This window comes from Poecilia mexicana, unplaced genomic scaffold (assembly GCF_051168715.1).
Source record: "Poecilia mexicana isolate PSO_F unplaced genomic scaffold, ASM5116871v1 scaffold_14, whole genome shotgun sequence".
In the NCBI taxonomy this organism is placed as follows: Eukaryota; Metazoa; Chordata; class Actinopteri; order Cyprinodontiformes; family Poeciliidae; genus Poecilia; species Poecilia mexicana.
Window position 1 is genome coordinate 1,928,044 of NW_028263383.1, and position 16,920 is coordinate 1,944,963.

The 16,920-nt window shown below is 39.1% G+C and overlaps 1 protein-coding gene across 1 annotated transcript in view; it reads right to left on the reverse strand.

The window, feature by feature from the left end:
- The window catches only part of LOC106919095 (glutamate receptor 3), an 84,239-nt gene that overhangs the window by 17,167 nt on the left and 50,152 nt on the right, over positions 1–16,920 (reverse strand). The window contains exons 5-12 of the mRNA XM_014989266.2: positions 16,675–16,728; positions 16,328–16,489; positions 15,211–15,378; positions 14,957–15,061; positions 11,848–11,955; positions 10,056–10,262; positions 7,738–8,111; positions 5,846–6,044 (exon numbers count right to left, since the gene is read on the reverse strand). Of these exons, the coding sequence (XP_014844752.1) occupies positions 5,846–6,044; positions 7,738–8,111; positions 10,056–10,262; positions 11,848–11,955; positions 14,957–15,061; positions 15,211–15,378; positions 16,328–16,489; positions 16,675–16,728 (1,377 nt within the window). The remainder of the gene's footprint in view (positions 1–5,845; positions 6,045–7,737; positions 8,112–10,055; positions 10,263–11,847; positions 11,956–14,956; positions 15,062–15,210; positions 15,379–16,327; positions 16,490–16,674; positions 16,729–16,920) is intronic.

Consider the following 16,920-nt stretch of genomic DNA (forward strand, 5'->3'; position numbering starts at 1 on the left):
AGGTGGTTTCAATAGAAAATGACGACAGAAAGTGCTGTGCAAAAGTTTAAAGAACTGGTTGGGAACGTGATAATCTTAGTAATATTTAGGTATTTTCCAAGTACATGGATTTTATACCACAGCTATGTTACCCTCAGTTGTTATAAAAAATACTGTCGCTTAAAAGCTCAGTTTAAAATAAATTTGGCGTCTGATTCCTTAAAATTGGACCTCTTACCTCTTTAAGAAGCTACTAACCTTTCTGACGCTCCCCCTTCAAAATGTCATTACTACATTGCTTCTCCCTGCCATTAATAAATGTTTTTGGGAGGGGTGTAGTTAATAGGATGAGCTCAGCTGTTTCAGCTCAGTTGCTGCCACTAGTCTGAAGGAGCTTTGGGAAAATAGGCGGGAGATTTAAGGATTTCTCAAAACATGCACGAATGAGTCAAAGCAAAGCTCCAGGTATGTGTTTTATGAGGGAACATTATCAAACCTCTGCAAGTTGATTTTGCATAATACCGCCTCTTTAAACTCCTGACAACTACTCAATTCAGACTTATTTTGATAACAAGAACATATTATTGAATCCATGCCAAATGTTAAGTCAAGCCTAAACCCCCAATGTTTCTGTTGTTTCCAGCACTGTTTTCTAAGGGCAGTCTGTCTTTTAACACGTTTGACCCCTCCACTCTGAGACTGACAGCTCCACCTCTGTGGCCCAGTCAGCTGCCAGCTGGAGCTGCTACAGACGTGCACAGCACAACCCCGATGACACTCAGTACGCTGCTAAAAATGGCCAGCGAGAGGCTGATCGCCGGTCACTGGGGAGCACGAGTACACAGCTGTCTACAATAGAGGAGAAAATGAAGAGGCTGCTTTAAACTGGGCTAACGTGACCTTCTGTTCTTGAATCTAGGCACCAAGAGGGAGGAGATGCGTCACAGAGTTAACGTAAGCTTGAGTCCTCTCATATTTTAACATATGACGGCATTTTTTTAACTTTATTTTTTCGCTAACCAGAGGGTCTCGTATATTTGCTAGCTCATTTGAAGCCTTTGATGGAGAAGGAACCAGGTCCTGATTTCATCCAGGTTGCGGGCATGAGTCAGCCCGACGCCACGTCTCGTAGGTCAAAGCAAATGAAAACATCCGGGTGAGCTGACAAGCCATGGCAGCTCGGTGTTGTGCACGGCAAAAATAAATAATTCATCAGACATGTAATGGATTGTGGGCTCGGGCAAGTAAGTGAATCATTCTTGACATATGCACGATTTCAGTTCAGTGGAGTGTGCATGTAAACACACCTCGCATGACAATAATGGCTGATGACAGGGCCCGGCCACAGTGTGAAAACAGCAGTTCTCGTTCTGCGGTGCATAAAGATGAACTGCTTGTCAGGAGCAGGATGGTCATCTGTGTGGAAAACCGCGAGACTCCTCGAGCTGTCAGACTCGGAACAACCGCTGAGAAATTTCCTCGCAGCCGCTGTTTTTCGCAGAGACAAAGCGACTGACAAATATTTCCAATTAATAACTGACTGAACCTCAACGTGGGATCTGACAAACTACTGACGGCCTCCGGCACAGGCAAAAATTTACGTCTACATCTAGTCGACCGTTCAGGAAACGAACTGCAGCTCCTCAGATGGTCTGTCAGCAGATGACAGAGATGAGAGTGATTCACGGCGCCGTGTATGTTTGTCACGCTACCCAAACAAAAACAGAGACGACAGCCCAAACAAAGCCGCCACGCTTTTACTGAAGTTAAATATTTATCTGGTAGCAACATGCACGTTAATTATGAATTAGAACTCGTTTACTGCGTGTACACGGTCGGAGAAAACAAATAACTACAGTAGGTAAATTATAGTTTATGTAACGCATGTCGTGTTGATTTTGTCATCGCTACGTAAGATCAGTTTCTGCCATTTATGATTCCAAACGGGCGTTAAAATAATCGCCTTCGCCGTTTTGGAAAACCGATGTCACGGTATGTGATTCCTGTCTGTGTTTGTGTTCGTTTGGAAAATTTCACTGTGGAGTTTTCAACAGTGTCAAAGAGGATGAAAGGTCACACATTACATGTAGTTTAAAGAAGATACGACATGTAAAAAGTTTAAACCCCACAGAGGCTAAAAATTACAACTTCAAAGCTTCATAAAACCCTGTGGTTTAAAAAAATAAAATCCCCTTTAAAGACCGTGGCAAAAAGTTAAAGTCACAGTGCAATTTCCATGTTAGTTACTTCCATTTATTATGCACCCGGAGCCCTGTGATTTATCTGTATTAATGTAAGCATCTTCCTTGATAATTAGCATGAAATTTCATAGCTGCTATCAATCATGAGACTTTTGATCTCCTAATTCAAAAACAGTTTCTTAAAACGTCGATTCTCCCAGTCTGGCGGAAAAACTGACTGGCTCTTCTCGTTCCAGACAAAGTCACAACATGTCTGTCAATTATCCGCTCATGAGGACCTTTAATAACCCGCGTCTTGCCAAACAGACCCTTGATTAGAGCATTTCCTGACTTCAGCTGCTGCCTGTTGAGCTGACTTCAGTGGGATGAGTCACTAAGAAGCCTCTAAAATATTTCATTTCCAACTGTGAGGAAAGTTCCAACAAAAACAAACAAGCAAAAGCGATTTACAGACTAAAACACGTGTCAGTAATGTATAGTATGCCATTTTTTATCCAATTTGTTTCAGGAAATACAAGACGCACGACTTTTTTCTATTTCTACAACATTTTTGGTTTTTCATCTTCAATTTTCTTGTGATTATTCTTTTGCTTGAAAAATGTTCAAATTAAAAGATTCCAGTAAAAAAAAACATCCTTGGCACAGATTCTACACTAATACACTTTGAGCTAAAACCTTGGATTGTCGCTCTTACTGGTTGTTTGGAGTAGTTGTAGAGCTGAAAGGTGAACGTCTATTCCAGGCTCGAGGCAAACCTTCCCACATCATGACACTGCCACCACTTTGTTTCACTTTTGAGAGGGTGTTTGTGCCCCGATTAATGCTCTCCCCTCACAGGAAATGGACGTGTTTGGTGTGGATTTTTTTTAGTCTTTCTGATGCTCTTTGATTTAATTATCACATTTAAAAAAAATGCTATGTTAAAAATGTTTGGTTATTGACATAAAATTTACGTAAAATGAATCTAAATAGATCTATTTTATGGTTTGTGGTTAGAACTTGACATGTAAAGGCATTAAAAATGCTTTCATCTTTTATTTTTAGAATGGAATATAATCATCCTAAATCCCCCTAAACAGATTTTAATTGGATATTGTTTTCCATTGAATCAATTTGTTAGTACTTTTAAATCACCGCACCAGGGAGGTTCTAAGTTACACTTTCTTGTGCACAATTGTTAAATAAAAAAAATGCTTCAGGCCATTCCTTCAGAACTTGGCTAACTTTGGCACTTAAATTCATCCTGCTTGAATGCCTTCATTAAGGCGTTGAGTCACAGTGATCTTACAAGTAGTCACATCCCTACCAACTCATTTCCTCTCTAAGTGGAGCCCCTTTAACAAAATAATAATAATAATAATAATAATAATAATAATAAACGTATTCTCTCTTGGAGAGTTTTTGTTCATTTTATTATTCCAAGACTGGCTGTGTATTAAAATAAAAAGTCGTCTCTACCCAGCAGCAGACAATGAAACCCAACAGACAGAAACCTGCTGCAATCCTGCTGTTTGGATCTCAGGAGAGGAGATTGGAAGATGTGATTTTTTTTTTTTATAGCTCCCAGTGGACTGATGTAAGCAATGCAAAATGCCCTCCAGATTGCTCCCAGTGTCTGAAGGAGAGCTTGGTTTTTATATTTATCAAATGTCGCAGTCTCACTCCGAGCAATCACACCACGAGAACGACAAGGGCTAAAAATAGAAACGGCTCTAAGCTGGACTCTGGTTGTGAATGTCATTTCTATTTCCTAGGAACATGGCGTCATCTGTGAGAATGCACTTTTGCGAAAAGAAGCCTGCAGATTAGAGTCTTATTTTTGACTTCTCGGTGTAGTTTTTTTTTTTTTTTTTTTTTAAATGACTTAACTTTCTGAAGTATGAACTGCAGGTACACTGCAAATCTTACTGAGTAATTTTTGTCTAGTTTCTCGTGCAAACATCTTAGTTCACAAAACTTTCAAAAAACCCTTTCAGCAAGATAAAGGAGCTTGTTTTAAGTCAATACAGTAATAGTCTCACTGGCATATTTTTTTCCACTTAAGTCACATTTCCTAAGCTATAAGTGGAAAAAAACTACATCTTTAAAAGTCAACATTATGGAATTATTGTGCTTTAAAAATAAGCTCTGTTCTTACTGAAAACTTAGTTTCAAGTTAGTTTTTGTCTTTTTTTTCTTAAGGCATTTCCACTAGAAACGAGATAAAAAAACAATTCTTAGTAAGATTTTGTATTTTGGCATATTCTCTTTGGATCTGTGCTGTGTCTTGAAAAAATATTCAAGACCCTAACTTAATTACTTTTGTGCAATTTAATCTCAGTTTAAATGAATCTGCTCTGTGACATCATTAGAGGACATTAGTGATGAGAAGATGGATGGTGAAACATACAAAGCAATCCAAAAAGAAACTCATTTAGAGGCTGCAAAATGACTTGACCTCAACATGCAGTCAGAGCTGCAAAAGGAAGAGTTTGAATCAAAGCGTATTCAAATTCAAAACGACTTTTCAGGATCCCAAAGGAAAAGTTGAAACAAATATTGAGTCAAATTCTTCAAAGAGTTATTCTAAACAGTGATGGCTGTTGGCAGGAGAGATCTCCAGTAGCAGCCTGTGTTACAGTAGATTTGAAGAAGCCTCTGACTGAAGTCACTCTGTTTTCCCAAGACATTCTCATGAAGAGGATGGCCAGAGTTGTCCAGAAATGTCTTGATTTTATTAGGAATCCTTTATTGAATCATCATCTCCAAGTCCAGACGTAAATCAAACAAAGAATCTGTGGCAAGAGTCGAAAACTGACATCCACAGAGGTTCTCTCTACAAACTGAATGAGCACGAGCTATTTTGTCAAGAAAATAACCATACATTTCAGTATCTAAATGAGCAAAGCATGTCCTGAAAGACTGCAACTCCTCAAAAAGGTAGCTGACAAGTGACAAAATATGAAAAAGTTGTATGAGTACCTTTACAGGTTGCTGTACGTCTGAGGTGGGTTTAATAACTATATTTGCATTTCAGCAGCACTCCAGAGAAATGTAAAATAGAAATGAGTGTGCATATTAGTGGGAAAGCTAATCAAACTTTGGTTTATGACTCCACAGACAGGCTCATGAGGGAGCATAATTGTCCCAGATTCATGGCAGAAATAATCCTATTGTACGGGGAAAAAAAAAAAAAGTTAATTTGAAGAAACCAAAGTTAATTTTGTGAATAAAATGCATTGTGGACACACCGTTCGCACGTCTTCTGTCCTAAACCTTGTATCATCATTTAGTTGTATGTTAACGACAGTAGGACCGAGGTTCAGCTCTGTGAACATCATCTGAGCTGTTCATACCAAAGTAAATCACTGAAAAAGACAAATGCTTGTAATTTTACTTCAACTGTTTTCTCCTTTAGTAAAGTGTAACTTTACACTTTATGATGAAGTGAACTAATCAGGTGAAACTGTAGTAAAACTTTCTTTGGCTTCTTTGAAAGTGCTGTATGAAGTAAAAGAAAAAATACAGTTCTAGGCATTTTTATTGATTATACTTCAATCTGTTACGTGGCAGGTAATAAATCAAAACCCAAAGGAAAGCTCAAGAGACTCTGAGCTTCTGGCACGCACCGGGTTGGACCGGGCCTATCTATACGCAGCGTGGGGATTACCAGCTGAGACACTCACCCTGAAGAACTCCTTAGTTGAGCCGGAGTCTAGCGTGCCGTAGGCGATCTCCGTCTGCTTGGCCAGATCCTCTGCACTCTCGATGGGAGAGACCATCCTCTCCACGGTGAGAAAGGCAGCCAGGTTGGCCGTGTAGGAAGAGATGATGATGAGGGTGAAGAACCACCACACTCCCCCGACAATACGGCCCGACAGAGACCTGGGATGAGGAGGAGGAGGAGGAAGAGAAGCAGACATGAGAGCAGAGTGCTCAGGAAGGGATCACTTCCCATTGTGTCCGTCAGATCAGAACTGACTCAATCTGTAAACAACTGAAGAATAAAACCACATTTTCTCTCTGGTGGCCTATGCAGATATTAATAACATGCTAACAATCAGCTGAATACCACTGCCTGGACAGATGATTCTTTTGTTGAGAGCAATATCAAGTCTCATTAACTCGATGTGACTGTGTCTCAACGTAGTTTTCAAAGGTGTGAAACGCCCTGAGACGGCGTAGATGACCGGACTTCAGCCGAGGGAAGTTCTTTCAGTAGCTGTGACATTTGAAAACAGAATAAAACGAATAAGATCTCAACCTGGTGAAACACTGGCTTTATGTAAAATGCTCCGTATGAAACCTACTGAGTCCCAGTCCACACATCATGAAATCGCCGGCTTGGTTTGTTATTTATGAACGACTAAAGAACAAAACTGGTCAAATATTAAATACAAATATTAAGACCTTGCTGTACGCTGACTGCATTCACAACGTAGCACAATGATGACTCTACTGCTTAAATACATTTTTAATGATTGCCCACGGTAGCGAAGTTAGAAAAAAATACCTTGAAGGTCGTCCTCATTTCTTCTATCACTTCTCTGACAGAGAAATTGGACATTCAAATCGGAGCGTTTCTGATTAGCATTTTTGTTCAAACGTCTAAGTTTGTTTCACTCATTTGCTTTTAAACAAAAAAAGTGTAAAATATTTTTAAAAACTGTTAAGATTTTTTTGTGACAAAGAAGCTGAACTTTCTGGACTTATTGGACCTTTTAGCTTGAAATAGCTCTCCATCAAGGAAAAATACTATATAAAAGCCAATGTGCATATAGAGACAACTTAAAGACAGTTTGTCACATATTTGTAAGAACAAAAACAAACATGGAACAATTTGATTATTTGATAATTGCACAAAGTTGCAGAATCAACATCTGTCTTTACAGAACACATGACCAAGAATATAAACACAATTCATAAGGTAATATGAAAATATCTGATAAACCTGGTGATTTGCTGTTTAAAATGATTTAGAAAGAAGCAAAATGTGTTTAAATCCTTCTTCTAGAATCTTCTAGAAGAAGTCAACACAAGCAAGATTATAACAAATGAAGAGATAGATGGGTGGAAATGTGGAGGGACTGGATGAAAATGAAGCACATGATGTCTTTTTAATGCAACAATGAGGTTTTTTTTTCCACACAAAATACTTCATATGCGCCAAGATGATGACCGTAAAATGAGACATGCAGCAAAAACACGGTAGCCCTCCAAGAATCGTGAGGAATTCAAGCTGTTATCTGGGATGAATCGCAATGACCTCAGTGCATTTTACAGCCCTCAGCAAGGTGGATATAAGTTATTTTGTGGATGGAGGTCATCACTGACGGCATGCAGATCCAAAACAAATGAGTGGAACAGAGGAGGAAGGCTTCTTGCTCTGAGAAATGGGAGGAAGGGGCAACGGAGTGGAGCATGAGGTTAAGTGGACAGGAGAAACAGCAACGCTCAAAATAACCCATATGCACCGCTGCAGGATGGAAATGCATGTACGGGACTATAAAATGCAACGAGATGATGTGACATGAAAACGGCATCTGAGAAGTGGTGGAGAACGAACACAACAACCAACCTTGGTGAGATATCGCATCCTTGCTGCATGAAGGCGCCCAGGGAGAACCAGAGGCTATTAAAAATCCCAAAGTCGTTTGGAGGGTCAGGGGGGCTTTGAGGGTCTTTGGCCTCATCGTTCTCATCCAAGTGCCACTCATAGGGGCTGAATCGGCTCACCAGGAAGAGCACCACACTCACGCCGATATAGGCAAACACTATGCACATCCAAATCTCATAGGCCAGTGGGTCCAGGAAGGAAAACACTCCTGGCTTGGACTTTTGAGGCTTCTTAATCATAATAGAGATTCCCAAGCTCATGAAGGGTTTAGAGAAGTCTATCACCTCCTCCCGTACCAACGTAATGGTGAGAGGAGCCACGGCTATGTCAGCTCTCTGTAAACATGGAAGCAGGAACATCAGGAGGGAGTTAGACTTGCAGGAGAAGCCATAAAAAACAAAAATCAAGCAGGGCTTTAAATATTAATCATTTCAAGGAAATATCGATTAAACACAAAACCAAACCAACGCAGCTTTACAATGCATTCACGGAGTAAAAAGCGTGGACCTGCAGAAATGCAGCAATTAAGTATATATTGAATAACAGACATGTTAAAAAGCTGGTGGGAGCAAATCTGCCATTTGGAAATGAGTCACTCAGCGTTTGTGTTGGTTAATGTCTTTGTCTCAATCCAAATCTCTCTCGTGAATCAAAGTGAGAGTCAAAGTGAGAGTCGGAAAACAGAGGAAGGGGGAGCTGATGCAAGCAGTTCATAAATCCAGAAGCTGCCTTGAAAGATCCTCCGCAAAGCCTCACAGACATGCAATTAGTATTAGAGACCTCACTGACAAATGCTGAACATTAAGTCAGTCAAAAGCTGCTTTCCATTGGTTATTCATCGGCTGTGGAGCTGATAAACAGCAACAAAACGTACTGATGATACAGAGGTCTTCTCATAGCCATTTCAATTACAACAGAGGGGCATCTCTGTCGATCTAAGTTACTAAAACGGACACTGACACAACTGCAGACGCTCGAGAGCCAGATCAGGAATTCTGCAGTGACACAGTTTGGATGCACATCTTTTTCACATTCTGCTTTTCTGAGTTGGATTTCCAACATTAGTCATTCAGCAGCTGAGGTCTCATAAAAGATGCATATCATCTTTTTAGAGCCACTTCAATTGTAAGTTACTCCTGAGCTGCACGATAAGAACCGCGCAGTAGATTTCAGGGCTCAGAGTTCAAAAAGGTTTTACGTAGAAGTCACACACTTGTAGATAAAATGAATGTATTTCTACTGACTTCCTCATGGAATGTGTTAACATTATTGAATTTATTAGTACACCAACGTCACATCTTCGGTCACCATAAAACTGACCATCAGACATAATAGCGGAGGAAGTGGATAAAGCATCACGTTTCGTCACAAACATAATTAATGTTACGATGCCAAGCGCACTCTGTTATGTGATCGAGTATGGAACAGTTCCAATCTTCATTTTCAGGTCATGAAAGCTTGATTGAAAGTCAGTGTTACATTCCTGAGGGTAAAACTGGACTACATGAACTGTTCAGCATTTTTCTATAAAAAGGAATTCTCATGCAACACAAAAATATTGACATCCCAGCACCGATATTAAGTAAGTATTGCATAAATCTGTACTGGATGATTTCCATGGCTTTGAAAGGATTTTCATTTATACTTTTTTTCTTCTTTTTTTTTTACAAATAAAAATCTGTCCTACTAATGACCTGATGATTTGATCCAGGCGTGTTGAAGCCAAGGCACATCTGAAGGTTGCAGGATACCAACCCTTAAAACTGGAGTTCAACATCCCTGGTCAATCAAGTTTTGGAAAGTTTGTGCTCTTTCTATTTTCAGCTGATGGACTGAACAGAGCTCTGTCAGATGTTCTAAGTTTCTTTAAACTTCTCAACTTTATCCCTCAACTATCTGCTCTGTTCCTGTGTCAAAACAGCTGGATATATACTGAGAAACAAAAAGTGCAAAAATACGGACTATCAACTTATACGGTGACTTCTGAATATGTCTGATTACACTTGAGTTTAATTAAGAATACTAGAGTAATTCATGTTATTATATAAAAAGCAAACTATGCATCACATATTTTACCACATACTTCTAGATTACTTTATGTTCTGTCAAATACAATTCCAATTAAATAAATTGTTCAATGGGTATGAAGACCTTTGCAAAGCACTATGACAAAATCGCATGTTGTTTTTCAGCATTGTAATCGTTTGGTTTGGTTTCAATTTACTGACTTGTGGAATTTCTCTTTTAAAAACCAATAAATGAGGCAGGCAGACACTCACCCCATAAACCAGTTCACCCACCATCCCGTTCCACGTCTTGGTGTCTGGGTCTCTGGCTCCGTATTTTCCATCTGGCACTATCGACAGCTTATATTTTATCCCCACATGCTTTGCAATTTCAGAAGCTAAATCGACACAGTAGCCTTCATATCTGTCATTGCCGTCCATCTGCATATAGTTTTTCTTGTACATCACATACGGCGCTTCCTGTTAATTAGACATAGTTTTGAGTTCACGGTGAAAGCAACAGCACATCCACAGCGGCCAGAGTTCATGGGTCACACAAGGCCTAAATCGGTAAATAAGCATGCATGCATGCAAGGCGAAAACCAAAAAAACAATTGTGGGACACATTAAAAAAAAGATTCAAACACCTCTCAGGGATGTTACAGGGGGACAGGACATGAATGAGCGAGCAGGATGAGGGAATAGGTTGTTGACCTTGGTCATGCTATCTAAATGTGTGGAAATGCTTATTGGACAAAGGGTTGCATGTAGATTGTAGGAGGAACTGAATGGAGCACGTTTCCAGTTCATAAAGTAACCGTCAGTGACATCCGAGACATTCAAGTCATTTAAACTTATAGAAAATGTGTTTGCTCGAGTAACCACTGGTAGCCACATCAGAGTATCTCCACCACAGTATTCTAAGAGAAGTAATCGTCTGTCTGCTTGTCTAAATTACATAGTTTGAAAGGTACACAAAGCCTCTGCTTGTAAGATTCAAAGAAAACATCTTTTTACCCCAAATTGTAAAACATGTTTGCCATTAAAGATGAATCAATGTCACCTTGAGGCATTAATCAACAGGGATTTACTGTATCACATGGCATGTACATGTTTTTCAGAGGTTATTTGACCCAAGAGATAGGCTATCACATTCCACATCTGCTGATGTGGAACAGTTTTGCACGACACGTGCTGACAAAGCAACATGAAAGAGTTGTCTTTCATCGAACATGTCATTCTTTAATGTTATGAAGAGTTGAAAAAGCAACGTGAAGTCAATGAGATGACTGTGATGTGTCTAAAATAACAGCTGTCTTTGTTTAAACCAAAAGCATGCCTGACAGACAGTAACGCGATGGCACTACACTACCACTTCTCCTCTCTCTCACTCTCTCACTCTGAATAGCACTTCCACTCTAGCTGAGATGACAATGAGTTTTCAGAGGCTGAAATGGGGAATGTGTGACTATTACATTCTGAATTTGCCTAAGATGCAGACATAATAGACAAAGTCAGAAGGAACGAGAAAGCCATGGTTTTAAATGTACGATAAGGAGCACCTTATCGTACATTTAAAAATGGCTAATGATTTCTAACCTGAAGCTAATGCCGCTAGCGCTGTGTCTTGTCCTGATCCTGGTCTATTTAAAAAAAAAAAAAAACCTAACCCTCCCTTACCTACTGATCATATTAACTCTATGTAAACCACCATCACTGACAAATTACTTAATGAGGCGGAAAGATTTTTACTTACGTACGCACTGAATGTGAATAAGATGATGTCTATCTTTATAGTTAGTCTTTACCAAAGCCGTTATTGTGATGTCACTACTACAACAGCCCACTGTAATATAAAAAAACCAAAATGCTTTGGCACCCACACGGATACAGTTGAAACACTCTTTGTGAGTCGACTGTTTCAACATGTAGTGAGTGGATGGAAAGCAACTGAAAAGTAAAATAATTCTACCCTCCCAGGACAGATTGCAACAATGGACACCTTGACCTTGAGTGGCAGAAATCTTATGGTGAAACACTTAGAACCTGCTTTGAGAGTGAGTACCATAATAGTAGTGACCACAATTGTTCGGTTTTCCACAGAAGAGGATTCGTTGGTGACCTGCTGATCCATAATATATACAAATTTTTCGTACTCATTCCAGTAGCCGATCTGAAAAAGTGACACAGAGGGATCACAGTTATCACAGGAAGTGGAAAGCACATTTTGCAGTGGGCTGGTCGGGATGATCCAAGGTTTTAGAAAGTTATTTTTAAAAATTATAAAAAAGCTTTTTGCACTTGTGTTACTTTAAAATAACAGAATGATGAAAAAAAAATTATATGAAACATATTGCTGTTTATATTTCTGCTCGTCAATTATAAATATTTATATCATAATTATTGTTACATCACTTTAATAGCATTTGGAATAAGCTAACTGTTGTGTTTCAATCAATTGTTTTAATATATATTTTTAATTCAAGGTCAAAATTGTTCAAAAAGCATATTTTCAAACAATTGTTTATTATGCCAATATGCTGTACAAGGTAAAAAAACAAACAGTGAATTAACATGAGTATCAACTTAAAAAAGCCAAGCGAAATTAATATACAAATACTTGTAGGTAAATAAATAATTATAATTAAAGTCACTAATGACTGTGTGACTCTGTGGAAACTTGTATTATTAAAGGTTCTCACGCCTGCTTGGACGGCAGCGCCACCAAGCATGTAAAGTGTTGTTCCGCTCCGTGTGTACAGCTGGAGACAGTTTGGTTTCCCTTGATTTATGATTTAATAAAAAGCTTGTAGCTGCACTCCTCACTTCACCTGGGCTACACTTCAGCAGAGTAGGAGTAATCTATTCCTGGCTCAGCAAATGTTCTCTTACATAACAAGAAACCAGCACCACTAAAGCAACCAAACATGAATAAAATTAATACCAGTGAGGAAAAACCCAAGTATATATATATATATATATATACCCAAATGCCTTGTATAGCAAGTGCAGTCATTCTGTTTTACTTTAACGATACCATGCGACAGAAAGCATCATTGGACATAAAAATGGCCTTGTTCCGACTTACCCTGAGATGATTCTGGTAGTTGCATTGTTTATTTCAGCCACACAGATTTCTTTTTTTTTTCTCCGGTGGAAATAATACACTGCAGACACTCTGTTGTCACTGCATATCGTCTCACACTGAGACGGGACATGAGGGGGCTGCTGATGTACGCCGTCTTGTGAGCTGAGCTGCATGGACATTATGGGGCCGCTCCCTTTTGCTGTCAGCTTCTGTGGGGGCTTCAGGGTCATGGAGCTACTGTAGCTACGCGCTAGAGTTAGCATCTTCTAGACAGCGCTGTTCATGCCTTTGGCCTGCCTAATACTTAATAACGCAAACACAACCACTGCACTCAAAACCAACAGCTAAGATGTAATTAATGTGTGTAAAGGTTCAGCCTAAACATGTCTTTGAATTCACATATGGGTTTGTAGGGCAGTCTAAATGCTAACTGTTGATTGTGGCTTACAGGCAAACTGTTGGCAAGCTAACTTTATTCTACAGCAGCCCTGTCAGTGCTACAAAGAAGCTGTCCAGCATGTAAACTAACAAGCATTGACGTCTGTTACAGATGTCAAGTTAACAAGCTAAATGGCTTTTCCAAATGAGTGCAGCTCCTGGTAGCAGGCGTTTGTTTGCTAGCTCCTTATAGCATTCCCAGGCTCAAGGTCCAAGCTTGTGGGCAAAATGGAAAAGCTCCAGCTGAATGTTAATGTGAGCTGAAGTTCTTAACTCATGCCTACATTGCTGGGTAACAATGGCAGCCTACTTTTTTTTTCTATTGAGTTTTAGATAGAGAGAAAATATACTCTTATATTTGGAGCAGTACATTTGATTTAACAAGCAAGATTTGCTTTGACTTTCAGTTCCCCAAAATAGGAACAGCGGCAAATTCTTTACATTCACTCTATCAAAAGACACATAACCTTTAGACTGTGTGACCTAAAAAAAACTTTTGACACTAAGCATGTAAAGTTGGCAAGTTAGTTACAAATTAGCTAAAGGTAATTACAATGGTGCTTCAGTTATATAATAATTATCCCAGCAGTGATTTTTTTTAAATGTGCACAAATTAAAGGCTCTTTATTAAGTGTGAAGTTATGCTACTGCAATAAAAAACAAATTAATTTTAAGATTTTTTCTACATTACTTCAGAAACAAACAATACTGATTATTAAGCTCTACCTGGAAATTAGTTATGCAATCCTAACTGATGCAGTGGTTGCTTTTTTATCAATTAAATATCCGAAGGAGTGACATATTTTCACTGTCCATCTCATAGGTGAGCATTTAACTACAGGTCCTTCTCAAAAAATTAGCATATTGTGATAAAGTTCATTATTTTCCATAATGTAATGATAAAAATTAAACTGTCATATCTTTTGGATTCATTGTACACCAACTGAAATATTTCAGGTCTTTTATTGTTTTAATACTGATGATTTTGGCACACAGGTCATGAAAACCCAAAATTCCTATCTCAAAAAAATTAGCATATTTCATCCAACCAATAAAAGAAAAGTGTGTTAATACCAAAAAAGTCAACCTTCAAATAATTATGTTCAGTTATGCACTCAATACTTTTTACATTAACATTTTACTTTTTTATTTTTGAGACAAGATTATAAGTTAAGACATTAAAAACAAGTTTTATATAGAAGAAATTGCTGTTAAAACTGCATTTGTAAGTTTATTTAAACAATATCACATGCAAATGTGCTCACTAATCAAAGCTAAATGTGGTTGCAGAAAAATATTATGGTGGGAAAGCTATTCTTTGGGCTGGGTAGCATACTCTCTTTTAATGATTTCTATTTTTGTTCTACTCCAGGCTGTTGTTTTTAGCTGAAAGGATCATTTCCAAATCAAAATCTTTGAGGAAATTGCATCTCAGGTGACACAAGAAGGATTTGCAAGACTGAGCTACAGCCAGCAGCTGTAAAGCTAGTAAGGAAAACAAACCACACAGTGGTGTCCTACACTTCCCCGTATTCATGACTCAATGCACACAGTGCTGATAGTTACATCATATGCTGGTCCTTCAAGAAACAAACTCAGTTGGAATTAATTAAATTATGATTGTTTTTGACGCTACGTGTTCACTTACCCTCCTGGGACCTTTGGGCTTCATCTCGTACACATCAATAGAGTAATTAGACCGTCGCCCAAATGTGTCAAACTGGATGTTTCCTGTCATACCTGGTACTTGAACCTGCCGTTGTACCAAGAAAACAATTATAACACCTGTTCTGAGCGCACAGCAAGAAGGCAAACACTCAGCCTGGCAGAAAATCTAACAAAATAATAAACAGACATTCAGAATGGATCAAAAGTGAAGACAAAGTTTCTCCTCAGTCCTACCATTTTGAGTGCCCTCTCTATGTCGATGCCTTGGCTCCAAGGCACGGCGGGGTTGGCGAGGCAGTCACCAGCACTTCCTCTGCGTGACACGTCTACTCGCTGGCGCCGAAGATACCGGAAGGCCTCCGCGATCACAAGGATGGCATCATGGGTCAGCGCTGATGTGTACTGAGACAAAGACCAAAAGAGAACCTTAAAGCAAGACGTTACGTCACAGCGACCCGACGCAACGCTGCACCATCACAGCAAGAGCTTATTTAAACAATATCACATGCAAATGTGATATTGCATGCAAATGTGATATTGCAATCACAGCCTCTTGCACCGAAACAGTATTCATAACATTTTCACACTTTGTCTCATGACAACCACAGAATTAGAAAAAAAGCAACAAGTTTTTTGTTGTTGTGTATTGTGTGTTTTTATGTCCGTCAATCAATCAACACATAATTGCGAGGTGGTAAAAGGAAACGGGGTTTACAAAATTGGCTACAGGTGAAAGTCTGAAGTGTTTTGCTTTAGGACCCCTTTATTTTGCTACCCCTAAATAAAAATCCAGTCTGACCTACTTCCAACAGAAGTCTCCAGCAGAGCAACAAACCTAAACGTAAAATTAGTGTTACAATGCAGTGTTTTTTTGTTTTTTTTTTTAGATTAATGCACAATCATGTGCTTGACAGGTCCAGTAAGTTGGAAGTCCACAGTTGCTTTCTAACTTATCTGATTGATTTTGGCATCGTTCGGCAACTTTTTGGGGTCCAGATGTTTAAAATTGGAACAGACACCAACAGTCTTGCAGCCCTTTTGCATAAAAAGGAACACTATTCAAATTCTTCTAAAATATTTGTTCAAATGAAAAAAAAAAAAAAAAAAGCTAAAATCACATAGGAAATTCTTTCCATCACAATGCATTACCTTGTGTTGCTCAAACAATCCACTGAATTTCAGGGCACAGGTCATCAAAGCATTTTTCAGCAAATCAATAAGGAAGAAATACTTTTTTGAGTTACTTTCTGAACTTTGGGAAATGAGCGGTAGGGGAAACGCCTGCCTTTGAGCATAAATAAGAAATAAAAAATAAAAGCTTCTGCAGTATCGGCAGCTACGCCTCGCTGACCTTCAGTGGAGTGTTTTTGGCTTCTGGAAATTCTCTTTCATCCAAGCGCTCCCAGCGCTGGAGGAACTGCTGCACGATGGGGCTGTCTGGGTTGATGATTTGGAAGCTTGTGATGTTGGCCCCACCAGAAAAGACCTTGTCCAGACTCGTGTTGGAGATCCCCTGAGAGCAAAAAGCACGACTAGCTGATAATAAAGCAAGAAACTTTAGAAAGCGATTTAGCTTTTCCATCGTGGCCGTAGTCGTGTGACTTTTTGCTGTGGAGTTAAATGCGAGGGTTTCATTCTTTTTGACTTAATTGCATCACACCGAGCACCATTGTGTGTTGAGTCTGTGCTAGCTCTTACCAGGTTGGCTACGATATAGTGGTATCCCCTGGTGTTCTTCCCTAAGGCCACCACCTTCAGTTTTGGAAGAAAACACACAGTGAGTCAGAGAACATTTAAAAAGCAATGAATCAGAAATGACAGAAACCCTTAATTAAAAAAAAATAAATAAATAAGCGTCGGAAAGAAAGCAAAAACAAAAACATTTCAAGCAACGTCCACTGGGGCAAGTAGGGCCATGATAGCAAATTTGTTTGTTTGTGTATG